Genomic DNA, 26146 nt, shown 5'->3' on the forward strand with positions numbered 1-26146 from the left:
ACAAAAATACAAGAAATAACAATTACACAGTCACTTTAAAAAGACAGCTATACCAGTGCCTCCACATCCTCGACTGATAGTGAATTAAGGCACTGTAGGTGACATCAACCAGAGACCCAATTACTGTATTCACTGATTTTTTCAAACGACATATAAAACTGTCCGTAAGCATCTGCAGTGTGGCATGCAACGTGTTTATTCCAGCAGTGACAAACATCTCACTCGCACTGGACCATCTCAGCGTCCCGAGAAGCACACGCAGAGCATCATTATAGGCCACCTGCAACATTTGCAAAGTTAGATAGTTCGACCAAAGGTTCGCTGTGTACAGAGGTGTACAATATGAATTATTTTCACTTTGAAAAGATAAGAACAAAGATAAAACAAAGTGACATTGTTTTTATCTTTAAATTTTTTGCACTGGCTTTAGTGTCTTTTGGCTTCATTTATTTGAATCAGGCTTTTTTTTTTTTTTTTTTTTTTTTACAAGACTAATTATGACTTTTTTGTTCTGTTTCACTTTTTTTGTTTCTTGTTGTTCAAATTGGTGTTTTTTTTAAATGTTTTGATTACTGTAAGAAGATCTTAGTTCTCTAGTATATGTACGGTACACCTATTTATTGGTTTGGAAATACTTGTGTTCATTCAAACCAGCCTGCAGGTTGAAGTTAAAATGACAAAAAACATGAATTATTGTGTAAATTACCCAATAATTCAGTTGTCGATTTCTCAAGTTCACCAACTTTACAATATTTTTTATCTTTTATTTATATGACATGAATTTTGTCATTTTTCATTGCAAATTGTGGAAAGAACTACATTTTTCCCCAAATCTTTCTCATAAACTATTTCACAAAATTCCTCCAAATGACACAGAAATTGGTTACAAAATCAATAATTTTTTAAGTGAATTGAACTGATATTAAAAACTAGGGCACAATAATGTTAAAGTTCTTCTTTTTTCACACCTAAAATCTACAGCCCACTTATTTTTTATTTATTTATTATTTATTTATTCAGTTTATTTCCGACATGGTTACATTCACTTTTTTTTACATTTTTTTTTCTTTTTTGCACATGCCGAAAAAGGAGACGAGAGAAGCAGTTTGCTTATCCGGGTCCCGTCCCCTGTTTTACCATCGCAAATTTACATGGGTTTACATGTCTCTCTGGTCAAAACATTCTTGAGGTCAAACTGATCCATGTTTGGCCCCTGAACTAATAGGAGTTTGACACCCCTGATGTAGCCTGCGAACAACTGACATGGAGGACTATTTCAATTACTCTGCCTACACATGTTGAAAGTACTTAGGTTATTTTACTTCAAAATAATTGCAGCACATGAGATTATTGATGATCTTTCATGTCACACCACTTAATAACAGTGCAGTGGTTTTAAAATTACTCCTAAGCACAACTATGTTATTTAATATCTATGTTTTAAGCACATATAAGCTTTTTTCAAATTGGAATAAAAAGTGCCTCAATAACTGCTTGCTTATATAATCAGTGACAAGGATCATACATTGAAGATTATGCTCTTGCTGGATCTAAAACAAGGCCTTGAATGTCTCACAAAACCTCAACATTAACACTTTAACCTACAAAACTGGAAAGTGTGGTGTGCAAAAGTATAAAGTCCATACTTTGTAGAGCCATCAAAACTGCAAGTCTGTTTTTTTTTTTATCATCTTAGCACATCAAGATCTTTACATTTTACCCATTCTTCTTTGCACTATAGCTACAGCTCAGTCAGATTGGATGGAAAGCATCTGTGAAAGTCACTTTTCAAGTCTTACCAGAGATTTTCAAACAGTTTAAGGTCTGAACTCTGACTGTGCCGTTCTAACACATTAATGTGCTTTGATCTAAACCAGGAGTCTGCAACCTACAGCTCTGGAGCCTCATGTGGCTTTTTGACTCTTGACAAAAAAAAAAATCATGATATAACAATTTGTTAACCTAAGAATAAATCACATTGTGCAATGACTCGGCACCTTCCTACTTCACCTCCTGCAACATCTACAGACCATCTCCACTTTCCTTCCACCTGTGGCTAACCTCAAGTTTTAAATACCTGGTAAGATACATTTCTTTAAGATATTCTGGAAGTAAATAGAGATTTTAATTGTGTGGGAACAGATTCATTTAACCGCCAATGTGTCAGTTAAATATGTATGCTTTATGTGTGGCAAGAAATTAGAAATTAGCATGTGTTGACCACATGATCATGCGTTGTCAAATTCAAGTTACTTTTTGCAGCCCTTCACAAACATGAACTAAAAAAAAAGAAATTTTTTTATATAACATTGTTCATGTAAACTGAGATGAGTACAAATTTGAAGATGCAAGATACTGTTTTGTTGTTATTTCTTGTTAATTTATTTGATTTGATTTTAAACTGTTTTTAAGTTGCCATTTACATGATCAATATAAATCAAGTTAAATCAAACATTATTCTATATCATTTTAACTAGAATTCAATACACTGTATCATAGAGAAGGTATTGTTTTCGGCTCCGAAAGGACTTTAATCCAGGTGAGATGAGGCAAAATGGCTCTATTGAGTAGGGGTGTCCCGAGATGTTGGTCCGATATCAACCAGAAAACGAATATCGGATTTTATCGGATTGCATCTAAAATCTCCGATATAAGCGCTCCGATAAGTTTTTGTCCCCGCCTTCAGTTGTTCCCACCATATACTGACAATATAAAATAACTGAAGTGAACTTGAATTGCTGACTATTGTTTTCTGTTTGAGTAACATCACTTGATCAAGTCTTTTCTAACATTCCACACTACAGAAGAAGTAATGAAAGTATGAATGATTCATGTATCGGCCAATACTCAAGGCTGCAATATCGGTATCATATCGGAAGTTGTATCGGGACATCCCTACCTTTGAGAATAAAGGTTGCAGACCCCTGATCTAAACCATTCCCAGGTTGTCGTGCTGGAAAGGGAACCTTTGTCCCAGTCTCAAGTTTTTTGGAGACTCTTTAGGGTTTTCCTGTATATGGCTTCATCCGTCTTCTCCCTCTCCCTGCTGTAGAAAAGCATCCCCACAGCATGATGCTACCACCACTATGTTTGACAGGGAAAATATTCGAAAATTTTTCCAAGAATTGGTTTTCCAGGTTTATCAGCATTTGACCAACCTTTAGTTGATAAAGACTCGTATTTCTGGCAGTTACCAATAGAAGGAGCTAATCTGAAATATTCATAGTTCTGTTTAAAGCCCACATGAAGCTCAAAATATTCCACAACCTTTCGTCTTGGACTAAGAAGGATCTTTCGATCTTGACATGACTGTAATTGAAGGGAACAACAAAGCCTGACTGTCAGAGGTTTGTGACCGTATCGTTTCATCTTATTGCTTCACTGTGTTACAATCACTCTCACATAAAGAAAACTTTCTGTATGGAAATAGACGGTGTTATAAACACAGATGATGGTAAATATAAACTCTCATTACTTTTCTGTCACTGCTGCATTTGTATCAATGAGATTCTATTATTCATGTGCCTTGTATACCTTTACCTTGGTCTACATTGTTTAAATCAAAAACGAAATACCTTTTTTACTACTGTAAATCTTAATAAAGGATTGGGACTTGTTTGCATCAAGAGAACAACTGTTGTTACAATAGTCCTCAATGTTCACAATGTAGCAGCTCAGAGTTACACCCAAATAATAGATCAGAATGGCAGAAACTCTCATAATTAGGGTGAGCATACGTCCTCTTTTTACATCTTTACGAATTTATAAATGGATAAAAATGTCTGGGTTTCAGAGCCGCAGCTCTAGGAACACGTTAATTTTACTCTTTATCTGATGAATGCCATTATGAATTTCTTAAAGTTAAGGAGTTGCTCTTTACAACCAATGTCATTACGGTAGTCTTACTCACACATGATGGAATCATTAACGAGTCCGACACCGCTTTGCTTTGACCGAAATGTCAGACACGCAGCAGAAAGAATAAAGAGACTGAAAGAGACTAAATACCGGTGGATTTAATTAAAAAATATCAGCTTAAAAACCCTCCTGGATGATAAAACCTCCAAAGAAACTTATCCTTTAGGAAGTTAAGGTCACAGCTATTTATTGAAGTGTATATTTAATGATTATTTAATGTTTTATAAGCCTTGAAGTTTTCTTTGTTATAGTTTTAATTTCTAGGAGATGTTTCTCATTGTTTCAATGATTGATAGATTTCAAGAATGTTTATATGAGATATTTCAAGGACAGATTGTTACATAATGCATAATAAAGGTGATTGACTTGAGTCACCACTGATTTCAGATTATTTTTGCGTCTTTGTTTTAAACAGAGAAATAATTGTTTAAACCATATGGACAACAACAACTTATCTACTGTAGCAGTGGTTCTCAAATGTTTTTGGCTCAAGTACCTCCTTTTCTCTTATTTCTGAATCCAAGCCCCCCCCCCTTTGTCCGACTACATCATTTTGCTCAGAAAACTATTTAAAAACAACTATAGGTCATAATGATGGAGTGAATGAGTGACAATGCTGTTTAGTGCAGTAGTTCCCAACCTTTTTTTGGTTTTTGACCCCATTTTTATATCAAGAATTTCTGCCGTCCCCAAAGACCCAAATCATTTTTTCTAGAATTAGTTTTTGATAATGTTTGAGATCAGATTTTTTATTTATTTTTTAATGTATTTTAGTTTAGCTATATTCACAAAGTGAAAATGTAGAAATATAGTTGTTTAAAATTGTTTTAATAAAAAAAAAAAATACAAAATTTAATTTTTCAGAAATATCAGGTGACCCCACATGGGGTCCCAACCCCAAGGTTGAAAAATACTGATTTAGTGGCTCCTCAATATATTTATTTCTTTAGTTTTTATCTTTTCCAGTCAACACTGCCACTTTATTTATTCATTTTCCACTCTCTCTCTTTCTTTCTCAAGTATCCCCACTAGTGCCATCACGTACCCCTAGGGGTACACGTACCTCCATTTGAGAAACACTGTGCTATAGTGTATTTTGCCATTACAAGGTAGATTTAAAAAAAGATTGAGTACTTTGAGTACAAGTGTTTTCTTTTTTGGAAATCAAAATATGTAAACCCCATTCATAATGCAACACATTGTTTCATTCCAGACCAAAAGTAGTTTAGGAGAGTCCATTACGCTCTGACATTATTCTATCATCGATATGGGTTTGTAAATAATCCAACATACTTATACACTATCATACTATTCCTTGATTATGTTTGTATATTCATTTAGATCAACAATATTTAGCAGCAGTGACGTGACTGCCAATGGTCGCTGCTATCTCACAGACTGTGGATCTAATGGCAGCAGCTAAGTGCATTCACTCAGACAGTCAAGCTAATGTGAACATGGATCGATGTCACTTTCCTCAGCCCTTTACATAATGGCAGTGCATATAAACTGACAGCCCACAGTCTGGGTTTTTACACATCTTTGCCCTTGAGCTTCAACATCCGTTCTAGATGCATGAGTCGTTCATAGTTGTGTAGGTTGGTTTCCTGCTTTATTTACAGTGCAAGAATATATAGATCCTGCTCAGGTCACAAAGTCCAAAGCACATATCAAGCTCTATCCTATAGCTGAGCGGCAGCAACACCACCCTCTGTGCCACATGTATTCAAAGTCGATTTAAACCGATTTCCATTTTCTCTAAACCCTCTGCTACTGAACATTGGGAGCCATTCATCACTTCTCTACCATGTGATTTGATGGCCCTCACACACTCCAAACCATTCCACTCTCCCAGTATCTTATTACTTTTTCCACTCTGATCTTCCACACTGTGTTGTTTAGACTTTATTCATTCAATTATGGCACGCTTTTACCAAATTTAAAGTTGAATTGCTTTTTTCCCCCAATCCTCACTCTAATCTCAATCCCATTTTCCGTCAAGTATTTGCAAAGATCAGTCCGAGGATTCCCCCCTCTCACTATATGTGCTTCATTTTGTCACAGTTGCGAGATTGGAGATAAAATCCTTGCATGTATCCCACCTTTGCTTTTGGGATTTGTAATATATTTCTTTAAGCAGATACTTGGATTTCTATTGCAGTTGGTTGTCTCACATTGGAGAGCCTTTACTCCTCATGGATCCCTTTTTCCATTTCTGAATGATATATATGTAAAAATAATCATTTTTAACCTTAACTAATATGTTAACCTGTTGAATTCAAATCTGTTCTACATGCTGTAGTTTTGTTAATTCTATCTACCATAAATCAGAATCAGAAGTAATTTTATTAGCCAGGTAAAGTAAAAAAAAAAAAAACAGTACAAGGAATTTACCTTGGTAGTTGGAGCAGAAAGAACACACATCAACACACACAGAGGCTTAATTTGAATAAATCTATTCTGTGTTGCATTTTCATTTCTATGCTAAGCTAAATTAGAGAGTTTAATCAATTAGGAGTGGTTAATAATCCTAATTTCCCCATTTGATTTGATTTAGATTATTGAAGTCTTGATTCAATTACAAAACGATTTTCGATTATTAACATTTGTCGATTAACTTTTGATTTTTGCTCTTCTTTTTAACATCAGTCAGCTGCTGAATTATTTGACTTGTCTTTTGAGTAACGATTTACAGCACTTTAAAAAGCATATGGTGTTATTAAAATATCCAAAGTATGAGGACTGGCCTGGTTTGTATCACAGTTTGAAAAATGAATAATCCATCTTTGGAAATGTAAGAATCGATTGTCAATCATAATTGTCAATATTAAAATTGCGATTGATCGATTATCTTTTTTTTAACCATTCCCAGTAAATCTCTTGATTGACTGTCATTCACTGTGATTAAGGCAAAGTTTTAAGCTTTTGAAATGCCTTGATAGAAAAAAATGGGAACATTTAGAAAAAAATTACTTCAAATCCTAAGTTAACACTTTATTTAGGCAATATCAACTGTTGTCGTCAATGACTTAAGAAATGTGTTGACCAATGTTAGTAAGATCATTTTAGACGCTCACCTATTGTTTTTAAATGCCATCTAACATTTCTCACATGTATCCCTACTCCGGCTCTGTTGTAAATGGCCCGTAAATGAATTTTCATTAATAATAATCATGTGTCCCATTTCTTTTTATAGATCATTAAAGTCTTTGCATCTGATCGTGCTTGAGAAAGCTGCTCAACATGAGATTCAGTGGTATCACGCAGACTATCCATCCATCCATTTTCATACCCGCTTATTCTTGTTTAACAGGGTCGCAGGAGTCTGCCGGTGCCAATCTCCGGCTCTCATAGGGCGCTGGGCGGGGGTACACCCTGGACAGGGCGCCAGTCACGCAGACTAGATATAGCTCTATTAGATAAACGTATTAGTATGTTGTTCTCATGGAGTTTCACCATAAAACATGTGCAGTGCTTTAAAATGAGGCCACATCAATAGTGTATACAACCCAGGCATACCTGATATAACCGTAGGAAATATTCATGTGTTCTTCTTCTCTTTGTGTTCTTTTAGTCCCCATAGACGCCACCACGGGGATTAAGATGCTGTACGTGTTTGTGGATATCCACATGGACAATGCACATTTCCTAGACACGGTCAAGTTCAACTTCCTTCCTGGACAATCTTTGGCACTTGTCAGCACTATTCAGTTTGTGGCAGCTCTGCAGGTAACCAGGCACACAGGTAAACGTGAATTTTTGTGTGATGGAGAAATTCATTAATTTTGTAATATGTTTTTAGAAAAAAACATGTTTTTTTCATTACATTTTTAACAGAGATCGTATTTTGGAGAAAAAACAGGTTCTTATTCTTTTATTTAAATTGTCAAGATTTTTTTTTAAACTAATATACGAAAAGTTTGCTTCAGCTCCTGGCTTAGAAAATATATATATATATATATATATGCTGTATCAATTTTAATCCCCCTTATTTGCATAGATTTTTGGCCGATTTGGGATATATCCTTACATCACTAGCAGTTGGCACAAAAAAACTGCAGCCAAAATTGAAAATTTGACTGGTTCAGTATTATATAAGTATTATCTAAATTTTCACCATCTCTGTTTGTTCTAAGAACCCCAACAACATAGTATTTGAGGTTTATTTTCCCAAAGTCGCCTGTTTTCTGCAGTTTTAGCCCTCTAAAAGTGACTTTCTGAGCAGTTCTAAAAACAGGCTGTTTTGGGGCCTACTTATGCATAATCATGAGCAGAGTAAATCAGCTGAGTCAGATTCTTCAAACACTCACCGGAGCTTTCTTCTCCTTCTTTCCACTACTTATTACAGGAGTAGTTCATTCAAGGTGATAGTCCACTGTTTAGTCCAACAGCTGCGTCGCGTTGGGTCACAAACACTTCAGATCATCTCAAAAGAGAAACGTGATGGTATAACAGATACTAAAAATGGAACAACTCCCTGGGTTCTACACCGTTGCTGCCCAGTGCTCCTCAGGGAGGGGTTAAATGCAGAGACCACATTTTGTGTATGTAGCTTTACATATATGACAGTAAAGTATAATATATATTCTACATTAAACCACAATGTTTGTTTTAGCTCTGAGCTAGTTTGAGAGGAAGGAGCTCACATTGAGCCAAAATTGTCAGGAGGAGGAGTTTCCGCTACGGGACGTCAAGTCGCGAGAAAAATCGACTTTTTACAAAATGTAGAATAACAAGGGAGGGAGGAAGCATAACCTTTTCCACTTTGGCCCTCTGAATGAAGCTAAAAATATGTATATCACTGTAGCAAAACCATTATAAAGTTGCCACTGTAGTTTCTGCTGGCCTGGCTGCATCTTTGGGCCCAGGGCGGCGCTTGGGTTTGCAGAAGCAATTCCTGCACAAACATTGATCATTAATGCATTGGCACGCCTTGGGCTGTGGAATAAGCTCATACTGGGCTTAACCTTAGACACATTTATCCCAAATAGCAGTTTTAGGTATAACCACTCACTATTTCTCTCTGTTCACGGCCACCACCATTATACTTAGGCTGCGTGCTGTGTCACCATCTTCAATTTCTTCACTTGTCACCACCAGACTGGTTAAACTGATTACACAACACGATATGCACAATATGCATCACATCTCAGTCTCACTTTAAAACTGTCAGCTCTTCCCACCCGTTCCATTTCCTACTCTGACTTCCTCTTCCCTGTTTCGTTCCCAAAGGAACAAAGGAAAAGAAAAAATTAAAAACAATGTTTTTTGTTTTTTTTATAAATCTATTTTTTACACTCCTACTAACTGCTAATTAATAATAACTATCTAATAAATCAAACTCAGGTATTTTTGGGAGCTTTTAGGTCAAGAATGATTGTTTGATTTGATTTCCAAACGTCTCTTTGCATCAGTGTCTTGTATCATCCAGGATATCATCAATAAAAACCCAGCACCTTGCACAGCAGCCTCGTCACTAAGGGTGTGACAGTAGGTGAACGTGACTGACTGTGTAAAGTGCTTTGCAACTTGTCAAGTGTAAAATTGGCAACGTATATGGAGGATGAACAGGGGGATGAACTCATCAGTGTCGTGCTTTCTGCTGCTTTTTATATAAACAGTTCTCTGTCAGGTTACATCTTCCATAAAGCTTTGGTATGTTTCACATGCTGTTTTAAGCACCACTCTGTACATTTATTAATGTAAGCGTTGCTATTTTTAAATCGCACTCTGGCCTCGTAAGTTATACTGTGTTTTTGAGCTGAGTGCAATATGTTTGTATGTGGTGTATTGTGTATGCATGTGTGCCAACCTCAAATTTTCCAGCATTTGAGAATCATGGACTTATACTATTCCTATGGATTGTGATAAAATGTTCTGCACACTCATCCAGGTCAAAAAACATAACAGATTTCAGTTTTGTTTTTAAAAATCACTGTATGTAGTTTCTTTTGTGTGTGTGTTTTTTTTTTTTAAGGTTTTGCTTATTATATTATAAATACAGCAATCTGTAGCCCTAAGCAAGATAATATAAAAGTAATTTAAGACACACACACTATTATGTTGGTATGTATAGCTATTTAAAATTTAGATTTTTTACTTTTGGATAAAAAGAAATCCCTTCATAAGCTCACTGTGCTTTAATGTATATTGCCGTACAATTAAATTAACACATACATTGGAATACATTTTTTGCTTTTGCACGTAACAATGCAGTTCAGTGAGTTAATTGTAAGTTGATCAGAAAAAGATACAGTATGCGTTTATAACACGATTACTTCAATTCATAGTATTAAACTGCCATTTTGTTAATTAAATGGCATGTTGGGGTGGTGTTTAGCTCAGTGGGTAGAGCGCCCGCCCCATGTACAGAGGCTATAGTTCCTCACCTGCAGCGGGTCCAGGTTCGATTCCCGGCCTGGGACCCTTTCCTGCGTGTCATTCCCTGCTCTCTCTGACCCCCTTTCCTGTCAAGCAACTGTCATATAAAGGCCACTAGAGCCAAAAAAATCCTTTAAAAAAAAAAAAAAAAAAAAAAAAAAAATTAAATGGCATGTTAGAATAAAAATGTACAAAAACTGAATATTTATTTCTCAGGTTGGTTTTGCAATAAAGTAAATGCCTATTTTTTTTTTTTTTTTTTTTTTTTCATACCAAAATGATAATGCAATAAATCTTGAGCAGCAAAGCTGTGGCTATTAGACCCAGTTTGTGTTGAAAATGAAACATCATCACAACTGCAGTGAGGTTCCATTGCACACAGACCTGATCATGATATTTAACCTTATATGGGTAAAGGGTTGTGCAGCTGGTACCAAATGCAATACTTTAAGATCAACTTAATGAGCAATCAAAATGAAGTATAATTTACTGTCATCATTTCCATTCCATTCCCCTCTGATTGAAGGTGCATACTACCATCAGAGCTAGATTGTGCTCCACACTCTGAATACTTGAAACTAGGGGAAGTAATTATGCTCTATTTGGCTATTTCAAAAATAAGTACTTTGTTAAAAATAGAGCATTATTAGTGCTATGAATTATTCACTTCAAATTTGATGCGTGGAAGCATAAAAACAGAACAAAGAAAGTGTAAAATTGTACTAAAAATTCTATTCTGAATAATGTTGAGTGTTTTCTAACTCCTTTTATCATTTCTTGTCCCTAACTTCTTTTTATTTTTTATCCCTTCTTATGCAGGCAGTGAGTGCAGCCCTCAAGACAGAGTATGACATCCTCGTCCCACAGTGTCGCCCTCTGTCACCGGGGGAAATTCTGGGTTGCACGTCGCCTCGCTTGGACCGTCATGTTGATGCCATAATGTATGTATGAAACCTGCGTACCGTTGTGTTGTTATTGTTATTATTACTCTGGGTTGGGGTCAATTACATTTTTCAGTTACAATTACGTTGTTCAATTACCCATGTTTGATTACAAGAACTACAATTTTTTTTTCCTACAATAATAAATTACAATTATTTTTTATCCTCAGGAAGTCAATTACGATTACTAAAGTTCAATTAAGATGAATCACAATTTCTGAGCCTGAAAAAAATCCTAATAAAAGTTAACCTTCCTCTCGTGTTAGCTTTCTGTTAGCATCTCTTATGATAACGTGTCCTAAATCAGGTGTAAAATACACTAAAAACAAATATCTTTCACCTAATTTATTTCCTAGTCGATTAGAATATAAGTTTTAATATTTTTTTTAAATGGTAAAATGTGGTAAAGCTTGATATTAAACATATTTTGATAATTGTTAACTACATATGTGTAGAACTGTACATAGAATTGTAATATTGTTCCCCAGTTTTGCTTTAAATTATAATTGACCATTTTATAGAAGTGTCATGGCAATTCCAATTACAAAGTAAATTATCTAAATGCATTTACAATTTAATTACGATCATGACAACTACATATTCTTTAAATTACAATTATAATTAATAATAATAATAATAATAATAATAATAATAATAATGCATCAATTTCATATCGCGCTTTTATGGACACAAAGTCGCTTTACAGAATTAGGGGTTATTCACTTCACACTTAGTGGTGGTAAGCTACTGTTGTAGCCACAGCTGCCCTGGGGCTGAATGAAGGAAGCGAGGCTGCCAAAGTGTGCCATCGGCCCCTCCGACCACCACCACCACCACTCACTCACACACTACATTCATACTAGGCAATGTGGGTAAAGTGCCTTGCCCAAGGACACAATGACAGATTCCACTGGAGTGACTGCCAGTGGTATTGAATTATCAATAACCAACCCTGTTATTAATATTATTTTATTAGTAAACAGCTAGATGCTGTACTTGAAAGGCACTACTAAAATGATCCTGTAAATAACAATGTTTTTACTTTTTGGTAGCATTCAATTGGAAACAAGTTTTTTTCTGTTTTCTTCCTTAAATGATGTGTATGATGTCTGGTGTCGTGTGGTAAGAGTAAAAATCATTAAAGCTGGTTTGCTGCTGTTATTCACTCTTGTTCTCACATGGACATTCACCATGCACATGTGCTTTCATGCACGTGAGCTACAGATGTGATGCATAATCCCACTTATTCTGCTGAAGTAGCTCCATGTTTCTGTGTGAAAACACTCCCTTAACAGGACAGGAATAGATTTAAAAGCCACGGTATAGAAAGTATTTTATGATGTGATCCTAACAACTTATTAGCAGAGTAATATTTTGATAAAACATTAAACAGCAGTTCCTTAAAGTCTGTTTTTTTAATTTTGTGATTATCACCTTTGGGAAAGGTTAATTTCCTGTTTTATCAATTTTATGAGTACATTTATAGAGCTATAAAATGTGCATGTGTTGTATTCTGTCAATGGTGTGAATACTGAAGTGTTAGAGTTAATTGGATGATTCCGTATTTCTCTATGTTGCTCCTGTTAAACCTTTAGAAATCATTCATTCCCTGAAGCTTATATAACAAGCTTCATCTAACACACATTAAAAAGCAAGCTATAGGAATTAATAGGTGAATTTTCTTTTCCATCTGCTGCACTTCTCGGCCTCTCCGGATGTTCTGTGACTTAATACAAATATGCATTGCTTTTAATTCAACAGTTAAAGGGCTCGTGAGCAACATAAAATATGAATAGGGGCAATGTGGTTTCTTGGAGTCAACGACGAGAGCCTTTCAAGCCACAGATCAATTTCTTTTTACTTTGTTAAAATGTATAGGCTGCCAAATCACAATGAGAGGGTGAAAAATGTGCAAAAAAAGGCTGGGAACAAATGTGCTGTATACTCTTTAACCCTCGGAGCATCTTTGTGACCTAAAAGTGACATTTTAGGTGTTTTTATTATTTTGGCTCTCAATATTCCGGTCACTTTAAAAGGCCAGCTGTATGCCATTTTGCCATTATTGTTTTTACATTTTAAATTGCTTAATTCCAAAGTCCTGTGCATTGGAAGTGTATATAAAAGGAGATATGCATCATACTGACACTTGGTACTGATAATCTCCTGACCAAATTTGTCCCATTGACTCCCATTGTAACCACATATTTTTATATACTGTAATCATGCCTAATAGATATAAGCTTCTACCTTCAAAATAAAGGGAAAATATTTTTAGGTGTAATGACCCCCAACCATCCAGAGACCATTTGCTTAAAGTTAGAGGGAAATTTCAATGAAGGCCTGGATTTCTTATCTTGCAAAATATACAAGGTGTACAAGTGTATTTTTTTCCTTTAAAACTGTCCTTGTGCCAAAAATGATAATGCATTAAATTAAATTCTGCTATCAATTAATGACACGGTCAAGGCTGTAATATTTTCATCTCAAATATTTTACTTTGGAAATACTGCATATTTAGTGTTTTTTTCTGCTGAAAAAAAGAGGTTCTCATTCAAAAGTCCATAGAAACATAAAAAGGGTTTGAAATGTATAACATATTTTTATATCGATGGATTGGTCTGAAGTATATGAAAAATATGTGATGCGGTGGAAATAAAGTGTACACAACTTGTACAAGTGTATGTACATTTAAAGGAGTGTGATTCCATGTGTGCTGTGATGGAAACTTGCATGTATGTGTTAATATAGACACACTGGAGTCACATGTAAAGGCTCATATTGTGTCTACAGGTCACCTTTACAGTAAACCACCCATAGCTCGGAGCAGCCAAAGCCTAAAGCTGCTCTAACCCTGACCAATTAGTGACTATAATTGCATGTTCTCTCTCTGTTGAGCCACTGAGGCGGTGCTGTAATGAGTATAGTACCAACCTGAACCGCCTCACACTAACAGCAGGATGCAGCTCAGTCCCACTCAGAGCAGGGGGGGGCTTCTAGTGTGCTAGCAGGTGTATACATGCCACAGTGGATTTACCGTTTTAACCTACACTTGCTAAGTGTCCACTGAATCTCTAACACCAGATCAAGGGTTAATTGGAGCTGGGGGGGGATTTGTTCTCTGTAAGCAGCCTGCTGCTGTTGTTAGGGTCAGGATGCCTGATGAAGGTGGACTGAGGCTCCACCCTTAACCCCAGAACACTATCGCTAAAATTAGTAACACCATCACTATCGCCAGGTGATTTTTACCCAATAAATAATACCCCATAAAAAGTAATTATCAAAATATGACAATACATGACAAATTAGAGTTGTAGTATTTTCTTTTCAACTATGCCATGCCTAACAAAATGGAAAAAAAGGAAAAACTACCATGGGTGGAGTCGAAAAATATGAACTAAAATTTTCTGAAAAATTAGGAATTTAGGTATCAAAAATTCTTGGAAAAAGAAATAATGAAACTGGAAACTTAGTCTTTGGTCCACTGATTTCTGGGGATTTGAGGCTTCCCAAAAGAAGGCAAACATTAGTCTCTTTAACAAAAAATAGCATTTTTCGATCACCACTTTGGTATATTTATTTACAACAATTGACTAAATAAAGAAATTTCAGGACCACTTTTACTTTATTTTTTAGATGCAGTCGGTAAAGGAAAAAGTGAGCTTTGTAGTCGGGGAACACCCACACATTGTAAAACATCAGAGAAGATGCTGAAACTACCCCACAACCCAAGACACTCTGACAAACACAATCAAATGAAAATCACCCACTGATAGTGTTCTATAGGGTTAAGGCAGCCCCATCATTTTTCCTCTGTTTGTATGGATATCTACTAACAATTCTTCTTTTGACACATTTTTAAAATAAAATTTTAGTTTAGTGGCTGGTAAAATAGTAACATGACAATTTTCTATTAAAGCAGAACTATGTAACTTGCGCTTAGCGCTCCCCTTAAAGGTCCCTTTTGGTTATGTCACTGTCGTAAAAATTCTGCACCCCCCGCCACCTGCCACACCCCACAGCTACATGTGCACCTTTGCTCTCCCAAGACGGTAGCAACCGATCACTGAAAAATCCTAATACAACAGTGGCACTAAGGGTGCTTTCACGCATATTGTCCCAGAGAGACGAGTAAAATACATGAATGATGTGGGACTAGTACGGAAGGGAGTGTGGAAATGTGTGTGATGTGTTTGTGTGCTGACAAAGCGGCTCTGAAAATGGATGGATGGATGAACATTTGTGTGTGTGCTGCCTGATGGAGCGCTGGGTTGCTTGCGTGATTGCTGTGTGTTTCTGCTGAGCTGTCACTGCATGGAGTTACTTGCTCCGTTCCTGCCTTTTTTTTTTTTGCTGGCTCTGCCATGATATAAGTTTGAGAAAAGTGAATTTGTAGCCACGGGGCTGGTCATAATCTAGCATTAGCTTGTATTGAGCTGCCGTAAAGCAGTACGTCTTGCCACCGGGTCTGAGGCAGGAAAAGTCACAAGTACGGTTTTCTGGGGGGATGAAAGACCCCCAATCACCCCATAAACGCTTTTGTTACACCAACAGGGACTACGAGAAGGATGTATGAAGGTGAAAAAGTTACTTAGGTCTGCTTTAAATTTAATGAAAATAAAAAAATTGGATGAATTGAGAAAAATAAAGTGTTGCATGTTTATACTTCAACATTTCTTACTGTTTTTAGTTACAGCTAGCTAGTCTTCCTTTATTATCTTACCCTCTAGTTAAAGTGAAACCATGAAAATGTAGTCTTTAAGAAGTGTATATCAAACTGGTAGTTTTAAAAAAATTTTTGCTTGAGTGATTTCAGAGAGAAGTAACTTCCAGTGATGCCTGAGGGTTAAAAACAGATTTGGGGGAAACAAATCAGATTAATACAGTCAGTCAATAATTGTTCAGTACTCAACATGGTTAAATGCATCCAGAATTTAAATGAGATTGATGACGGCGGTCTGCAAAAAAGCTTTATCCTTGTGTTTTTCAAGCTTTAAATGATGAACTGATTGCTTTGTGTGCAGTTATCTCGGAGATGGGCGATTTCACTTGGAGTCAATCATGATTGCAAACCCAGATATTCCTGCCTACAGGTATTTTATTTTAAGATGGCATAAGTTTTAATATCATATTTTTTGAAATCTCTCTAGTTTTTCGACTGATATTATGAACAAAAATGCTGTTTTAACATTTACAACACTACTAATGCTAACTACAATTACAATTAAACCTACCTTTCCTTGAATTTCTAACATCGAACAATACCTAATAGCAAACTGTAACAAATTGTCTAATTTAAAAGGTTTGTTTACATTTGTCAATCTCTGACTTGTTTGCAGATATGACCCATACAGTAAGGTTTTCACCCGGGAATACTATGACCATGAGGCCATGCGTGCTTTGAGGCTTCAGGCTATTGACAAGGCTCGAGTGGCTCAGAGATGGGGCCTGATACTGGGCACACTGGGGAGACAGGGCAGCCCCAAAGTACTGGAGGTGAGAATGACTCATTTCAAAGCTCTCCATGCCCTAAGGCCACTTATGCAATAGCTTGTAATAATTTTCTAAGCAGGGGTTTTCACATTTAAGCGACAAGCAATTTAGTAGCATGTAGTGTAAATGAGACGGCCCGTGCAGGTGCTTATTTCCACATTTTAGTTGATGAACAATAAAAAAACAACTGTTATTTCTTCGACTAAGGAGGGAATATTTTTTACCACCATTTATTTCTTTGTTTGTTCGACTTTTAGCAGCACTACAAAGATAGAACTTACCTCATGAAATATTAAATTTAATTTTGGAGGGGATCCAGATCAATATACTGATATTCTTCTCATATCATTGGTGAAAAACTATTTCAGTTTGTAACAGTAATCTTTATGAAACTTTAATCAGTTACATCAGGTTGGTTTCTCAATTATCCCACCGTGCAGATCAGATCCAGATTGTGCATTTTTTCGTGACTTTTCTCAGTAAAATGGAGGTGCCTATACATTTGGGCCTACTGTATGGTTATTAATTGGGATAGACATTTAAAGTGCGAATGATCATGGTACCATTATCAGGATCACTGGTCCAGATAACTGAGAATATTGAGTTATATACTGAGTTATTTAAATTAGATACAGTGCCTATCATAAGTATTAACCACCATGGATGATTTACCCTTATGTTGCTTTAATAAATAAAAGAACGTCAAATAAACAAAAATATTTAAAGAAATATAATTGTTTGCATGATTTTTCACCCCCTAGAAGTCACTATTTAGTAAATGCTCTTTTGGCCGCGATTATACAGTAGCACTGAGTTTGTGTGGATACGTCTCTATCAGTCTTGCACATCTGCACACTGCATGACAGTTTGGGACCACTGATGGAGACTATATTCATCCATGTCACTTAAGAAATGGACAGAACGGGACATTAATATTAATATCTTCCACGTATTTCCATGAAATTCAATCAATTGTATTGATCTTATGTCATTAAATCAATGGCAATAACCATTCATTCCATATCCGGCGCTGAAGTAAAAAAAATGCTGAAATTTAGTTTGGTAAGTAGGTAATCTGTCCTGAAGATGGTTTTTAATATTTAATGGACTTCACAGATAATTGTATTTATTTACAAATCACATTTTGATTCACACATATTCATGTGCAAATCATCTAGACTGCTTTGTTATCATTACAAAGTGGATTAAAAACACAGGTTATGTTAATGTGCTGCGCATAGTCCCTAGGTCCAAAGGAAGACAGATCCAGAGTCTTTAGAAGCACAATCCCCCGTAGTTATTAGTCTGCTACAAAGAACATCAAGAAGACATTAGTCTGATAACCTCAGTGTGAGGCTAAGGACACAAAGCTTTAGCAACTCTTTAACATAATCAGGGATTGGCCATGTAATGCTGTGAACACATGCACAACCCCTTGAAAGAAAATCCTGAAATAATAGAAAGAAAAAAAACACTTTCTTACAATGATGAAATGATCTATAACAGTGGTTCCCAAACTGGGGGGGAGTGATGTCATAAAGGGGGGGGTGCGGAGGTGGCACTAAGTAAGTAAGTAAGTAAAGTAAGTAAAGTTTATTTATATAGCGCTTTTTTCAGACCAGGGTCACAAAGTGCTTCACAATTTACAGTTTAAAAAGGGCACAATGCATATAAAAGTCCACTACAATGATGCTACAATGTATAAAAGAGTCCATTCACAAACAGGAGTGTGTCAAGAAAGCCTCCATTAAAAAAGTGAGTCTTTAGATGACTTTTAAAAACATCTACAGAGTCCAGCATCCGCAGAGTGTGTGGAAGAGCATTCCAGAGACGAGACTAGAATGACCTTGCTGAACCTTTCGCATAAAAACTAGACAGTGTTTTTTTTTCTTTGCATTTTATTAATAAAGAGCTTTATTACTGTTCTAAAATATGTTATTGCAAATACTGTTATTTTTATGAGATTTGGAAAAAGAAGAATTTTTTTCAAAAAAGGTCACACTTTTTGCCCATCCGACCACCACCAACACTCACTCACACACTACATTCATACTAGGCAATGTGGGTAAAGTGCCTTGCCCAAGGACACAATGACAGATTCCACTGGGGTTTTTTTAAAAAAAAAAACGTTGTCGGAATGTTGGGGTCCTGAGAGTTTTGCATTCATCAAAGAGGGGCGCAGCAGAAAAAGTTAGATAGCCACTGATCTATACCAAGCACAAAGGTCCTTACTTCTTGTGCATGATTTATTCTAGCAAACGGACGTAGTGATTCTGATCACACGGCATCTCATGTTTATGGTGATTGGTCATGATGATGATGAATCTTATGGCACAGAGGTTGAAAATAACTTGCTTACAAGACATTCACTTTGCATCAGCATATTCTCAGCAGCTCTTTAAAAGGAAAGTCCTGAGCCGTTAAATGAAAATCTGTCTTTGTGCTACACTTTTTGAGCAAACTTTCAGCAATATCCTGCACTCTGTTAAAGGAATGCATTGGTTTACGACAAAGTGTTTTCCATTCATCTAAAATTTTATATAATTTCAACATAATTGTGCCCTAGTTAACACTTTTACGTCCACATAAAATACTAAATGTGTAAGAAGCCGACAATATCCAAGCAATAAGTGACAGATATCAGTCTCAACAGGATCTTCACTTTAAATTTCCTAGATATTATGACCAAATTCTATTTAATTAAAGGAAATATGATGTCATAATTTAAAGGAAATTTAAGGATTTTATAAGAATTATTACTTTTTTATAACAGTTTAGCAGACACGTCTGTGTTTTTCAGGATTATATTATTGAGTGTGTGTGTGTGAATCAGATCTGTAAGAGTGGCCAGTGATGTAAGACGTGTTCTTGCAAGATAATCGGAAAGTTTCTTCTAAAAGAAGCATTTGAATAAAAACTCATAAGTTCTTCCATTTTGATCCTTAAAGATTAAGAAGTTTAGTTTCCGATAGTATCTGCAGTAAAGGGACGTCATCGAGGCTGATAAGAGCACAGGCTTGTACAGAGCATAACATGTTTACCTTTATCTCAAAAAGGGAATATGATTCTTCTCTAGCTCTGTTGATGACACTTCAGTCACCTGGACACAGCTTTAAAGCCTTAATCCACAAAATAGAAAAAATCACTGAGCTGGATGTAGACTTTAATTGTGTGGTGTCCAGGGCTGATTCAGTTCACCTTAGTGTGATTACAAATAGTAGCAGTAGCTTCATGATGACCTGCTGCTCCTCAGGGGGACACAGACGCGTAGCACACTGAGGATTTCAAGAGTCTTTAAATACAGGTCAGGAGATGAACTGTGCTACTTCTGTCGTATATGCCCCCCCCACCCCCCCACCCTCATACACCTTACTGCAGGGTCGCACTGGAACTCATCTCTGCATATCAGTTAAGGGGTTTCAAGTCTTTGTGCACACGATAGCTCATTTCTTATGTGACAGCATGTTATAGTGTCATTTTGCATTAATACAATCTGTATTAATGCAATTCCTGAGCTTGATTCCTTAGCTCCGGGGAAAGACCCAAAAACTAGCCAGTATAGCCGTCATTTCTCGCTATAAATCGACGTGAGACACTACCAAAGATGTCTACAGCTCGAAGACAAACTAAAAACAAAACAGGTCAACACTGTTTTGAAAAATATACTGTAAATATAACTTTATTTTTGGGTACATTCCCTTTGATATTTGTAATGTGTATGAGAAAACAATGAGGTACTCCTTTATAAACCTGTCAAATCTTTATGGGAAAGTTAGCTGTTGTTACATATAATGTCTATTGCTTAAATCATCCTATAAAAAGAAAAAAAAATACTTAACCAGGTAAATAAATTACAATGCTCCATTGCATTACAAGAAACTCATTTAAGTTAGCTCGAACACAAAAAGCTTAGATGAGAATGGGTAAACCAAACATATTGGGGAAAAAAGAGGGGTGGCTATTTTAATCAGTAAATCATTGGCTTTTTCAACGGAAAGGATAATCAGCGATACATTTGGGAGATTTGTAATGGTACTTGGCCGATCAGGAAGGGGAGGAAGTGTCTATTGTAAACATGTACGCTCCAAATGAATGCAAACATTACAAAAGGAATAATTATAGTTGGGGGACATTTTAATGCTGTGCAAGATAGTAAATTAGACAGAACACCATCAGAAGTGGGCCCGCAAAATAAGAAAACAAAAACACTTAATAACATGTTAACAGAACTAGGACTGGGGGATCCATGGAGAGATACTAATCCAAGTAAGAAAGATTTCCTAGTTTTCTCTAATGTCTATAATAGCTATTCAAGGGTAGGCTTTTTTTGCGTCTCTCAGCAACATGTACAAAGCAACCGACTGCCAAATAGAAACAATAACACTAAGTGACCATACACCTGTGATTTTGCACCTTGACCTGAATAAGGGAAACGTCTTTAAATATTGTAGGGTGAATGTTTCATTGTTCGCTAATACAGCAGAAGTTCAAGAGCTAAAACAAACTTTGATAGAATTCCTGGAGATAAATGATACTGGAGAAGTTGATCCGCCTATCTTGTGGAGTGGAGCTAAAGTTGTAAGAAGAGGGAAAATGATTAAAATATCCTCTAGATTCAAGAAACAGTGTTTAGAGGAACTGATCAATTTTGAAAATAAAATAAAGTTATAAGACATTGAACATAAAAATTCAGGATCAAATAATACACTAATAAAACTAAAAGAATCAGATAAAACTCTCACATATAAAGCAGAAAGAGCTCTGAGATTTACGAGACAAAAATATTTTGAGATGGGAAACAGAGCTAGTCGCCTTTTAGGTTTCCAACTTTGCAAAACACAAGCTGATAGAGTAGTACATGATATAATTGATCCAATATTTAATAAAGATGTTTACAGACCAAAGGCAATAGCTATTGCGTTTGCAACCTGCTATAAAAAACTCTATGAGCAACTAAAACCAGTGAACGACAAATTAAAAGATAAATGTGATGCTTTTCCTACAAACCTAAATAAATAAATGAATAAAATAAATCCTTTATTATCTTGAGAAGAAACATTAAGCGGACATAACGGAGAATGAAATCCGAGAGGTAGTTAAAGAGACAAAAACATAGACTTTACCACTATGCAACAACAAATCCCCAGGAACCGATGGGCTTCCTGGAGAATTTTGTAAATGTTTTATTGATCTTTTATTGCCATTGTGGACTTGGGTTTATAACTACACATTTAAGAATGGTGACATAAGCACTTCATGGCCTGAAACCATCATTTCAGTCATTCATAAAGACGGAAAAGATGCAGCGCATTGTAATGGATACAGACCAAAAACTCTCACATTGTGCAATGATTTCAAGTTACTGACTGGTATTTAACTAAAAGGATACAAAAACATATTAAAAACCTCATCCACCCGCATCAAACAGGTTTCATTTCAAGCCGACATATTATCAATAACATAAGAAGAACTTTAAATGTCATAACACAGGCCAAACACAATAAGCAAAACTCAATACTACTCAGCTTTGATGCACAAAAAGCATTTGATACGGTCAATTGGCAGTTTTTATATAAAACTCTGTTATGGATTTTCATCCACAGTTTGTGGAATAGATAAAGATAAAATACACAAATCCCAAATTATGTGTTAGAGTAAATGGATGTTGCTCTGATTTCTTTCATTTAGAAAGAGGTGTCCGCCAGGGCAATCAAAATAATGATGTGAAAAAGCCAACAGCCCATGAATTCAAGAGGCAAAGTTCATTTTTGATGATCTAATCAAGGATTTAAATACCTTGGAATTATAATTACTCCACAATCATCACAGTTATTTCAAGCCAACAGTAGTAAACTGATGGATGAAATTAAAAGACTTTACGAGGTGGGACATTTTACCTCTCTCACTAGTAGGGAGGATAGAAACAATTAGAATGAACATATTACCAAGATTGCTTTTTTCTGTTTCAATTACTACCTATAAAAATCCCAATGTCTACATTGACAACGCTCAATAAATGGCTCACAAAATGTATTTGTCAGAATAAACATCCAAGGATTAGATTCAAAACCCTTATGTGTCCTAAAGAAATCTGTGGATTAGTGCGGAGACGTTCCGCGGGCCCGGCCGTAGTTCATCAGAAATTGTTTCTTTCCATAATAAAAAGGAAAATAAACAGTAGATATATATCTCATGATTACAAAATATTACAACAAGAAAGCACTGAGAATACACAGGAAGTTAAGGGAAAATGGGAACTAGAAATGAACATAATAATCAAAGATGATGACTGGGAACAGGCATTGCGGGAGGGACATGAAATAACAAACAGTCAGAGCCTAAGAGAATTTGAGTGGAACACTAAAATTCGATTTTTTTAGAACTCCCTTTGTCACATCCAGGTTTGGTAGAACCTCTGATCGGTGTTGGAGGGGCTGTGGTCTTGTGGGAGACCATACCCATGTATTTTGGGACTGTCCAAAACTAATTAATTATTGGAAAGACATACAAAATGTAATTAATAAAATGTCTCAGCATTGAAATCCCATTAGAGCCAAATTTCATAATATTGGGAATTTTCCCTAACAATATGAGGTTAAATGGTATCAAATGTATACTTAAAGTATTATTTTTAATTGCTAAGAAAATGATTACGGTCTCTTGGCTCAAACCACAGCCCCCCACTATTACTCAGTGGGAAAACAAACTAAAAGAAGTGTACCATATGGAGCTAATAACAGCAAGACTGCAAATGAAAACTGACGTATTCATGGTTAAATGGTCCTTACTTCAAAGATTAATTTTGGATAGTTGATTTGCTTAGATTACTTCATAAAAAAGGAGGATACAGGTATATATGTCTATATTTAAACTTCTTATTTTCATTGTAATGCTGGCTGTCTGTTTTATGGATACAAGTATTAATTAATTAATACTCTGATAGATATTACTGGATCATTTTTTTTGTTGTTTTTTGAACTATATTGAAGATTTCCAATAAAAATATGTTGAATAAAAAAATACAGTCTGTCATCCTTCTTAGCAGAATCTCTGAACGTGTCCAAAGATCCAAATACTTGTAGCTTTTTGTGTTTTTATTTTCATGGCTCTTTCATGCCATTGGCTCTTGCTCTCATTGAAAATTAACAGATTTTACTGGTTTGAAAAAGACCATTGAATTAATATACATTCATACAACACAAACATTGATTCCATCCTTTTAAAAAAACTGATGAATATTCTGTAATGTTACTGAATGTGTTTTTGACATAAAGGTTCTTTATCTCCTCTGAGACGTAGCAGTTTGTGCCATAAAGGTTTCTGACTGGAGTGACGGCAATCTCACACAACATTTATTTAAAATTCTTATCAGTCATAGAACTTAAAGCTGCAGGAGACGTAAATCCAAGGTGTACGCCTCAGAGATCAATGATTCGAAGATTATTTTGCACGAAAGAACAATGTAAAAGGTTGAAATTGTTGAAAGATTGTTTTCATATCCACCGTAAACACTTGGTTTATTTGATATTTTTAAGGTTTTGCTCTTTGAGAAGAAGACAAACTTTCAAAAAGGAATTCTAACTTATTAATTTTGTATTTTTTTTTTTTTAGCAAATTATCTTCAATTTAATGATCTATGAGGCCTACACTTTGGATTTATCTGATAACATTTTTCTGCTGCTGTATTAAGTGCCTCACCAAAAAAACTTTGGCCATGAATTTGATCAACCGCATCCCAACCCTCATCTTTTTTAGCTTTCTGGATTAGATTAGATTAGATTATCCTTATTATTGATTTTATTACTGATTATCCGGAAGGAGGCCCCGGGGAAGACCCAGGACACGCTGGAGAGACTATGTCTCTCGGCTGGCCTGGGAACGTCTCGGGGTCCCCCCGGAAGAGCCTGGAGGAAGTGGCCGGGGAGAGGGAAGTCTGGGCCTCCCTACTGAGGATGCTGCCCCCGCGACCCGGAAACGGCTAAGCGGGAGAAGATGGATGGATGGATAGATTATCCTTTATTTGATCTCACAGTGGGGAAAATCACACGCTACAGCAGCCAAAGAAACAAAGAGCAAGCAAACAAGAAAGGGATAAATTAAGGCAAAAATGAAATATACAATACAACTAAAGTAAAAAAAATAAGAAATAAAATAAATAATAGATACTGGTCAAGATAACAGTACAGAAAAAAAAGAAAAAGAAAAAAAATATATATATATTGCACAAAGTAAGGCTGTAGAGGAACATTATTTTTTACAGATGAGAAAAATAAACAACACTTCAGGCTATGCTAATGTTATACATTCTTATGACAGATGGGAGGAATGACCTGTCCAAAAGTTTGGTCATACACTGTTGTGGTTTCCTGTCTATAAGCATGAGTTTCTTCTTTATTTTGGCTATAACTCACGCTGCAAAATGTACATCTGATTCAGCATTTCTGCCTGCATTTTTCTTCAACACTCAGCATGTTGACAAACTATTTTCCAATAAGTGTCATTGACTGCAAACAAGTGCAAATTGTGCCAGACATTAGGATGGTTATGTACACTGAAATCGATTTTTCTGCAGAGTGAGAGGTTACACAAATTGTGCACCTGTGTGATAACTTCAATCACATTCCACTGAAACAAACGACTTTGCAGAGAATGCAATGTTTTCTTATCAAAAGAATAAGTGAATGTTGTTTTTTTCCAGTAGTGAAACTGTATGTTTAAAAGATGAATGTTTTGCAGCACCTGGAGTCGAAGCTTCATTCATTGGGAAAGTCCTTTACTCGAGTTCTTCTCTCAGAGATCTTCCCCAGCAAGCTGGATCTGATGTCGGAAGTAGACGCGTGAGTATTAAGATGCACAAGTTTCCTCTCTGACTTTCAGAATTGGGACACACTGTTTATTAAGTCAGAAGTGCTTCGCCAAGCAGATTGGGTGTTAAGTCTTCAGAATCCATTTTTAGTCCTGCTGAAAACAAACCAAGCACTTGTTTCAGCTGCAACCTAAATTAAAATGAGGCTAATATGGTTGGAAAATATTGTCCTTGCTTTATAATGCTGATTCTCATTAGTGCTGATCAGGGTTGGGGGTCATTTATAATTGCAATTGTGTAATTGTTGCTACTAATTGAGTTGTAATTGAGTTCAGATAATTGACTTTGTAATTGTCATGGAAATTCTAGAAAAACTGTCAGTGACAAGGCATAAAAAGGGAAAAATTGGGGATTTTTTCCTGAGATAAGGCTATCATAAAACCTAGTTATAATATGTTGAGCACACTGCAGTGAAAATTCAGTAGAGCATGAAAAATCTACATATTGTGGAAAAACATCCACATTTCAGCGATAAGGCTGTATATGTAAAATTATTTGGCACTTTTTTTTTTTTTTTTTTACTGTCGAGACCATTTTATTTATTTTAATT

General features: G+C 35.8%; 1 protein-coding gene across 1 annotated transcript in view; it reads left to right on the forward strand.

The window, feature by feature from the left end:
- Positions 1–26146, forward strand: part of dph1 (diphthamide biosynthesis 1) — an 83616-nt gene that overhangs the window by 41379 nt on the left and 16091 nt on the right. Inside the window, exons 5-9 of the mRNA XM_028465626.1 lie at positions 7493–7647; positions 11119–11240; positions 16262–16330; positions 16577–16733; positions 25467–25567. Of these exons, the coding sequence (XP_028321427.1) occupies positions 7493–7647; positions 11119–11240; positions 16262–16330; positions 16577–16733; positions 25467–25567 (604 nt within the window). The remainder of the gene's footprint in view (positions 1–7492; positions 7648–11118; positions 11241–16261; positions 16331–16576; positions 16734–25466; positions 25568–26146) is intronic.

This window comes from Gouania willdenowi, chromosome 13 (genome assembly GCF_900634775.1).
Source record: "Gouania willdenowi chromosome 13, fGouWil2.1, whole genome shotgun sequence".
In the NCBI taxonomy this organism is placed as follows: domain Eukaryota; kingdom Metazoa; phylum Chordata; class Actinopteri; order Blenniiformes; family Gobiesocidae; genus Gouania; species Gouania willdenowi.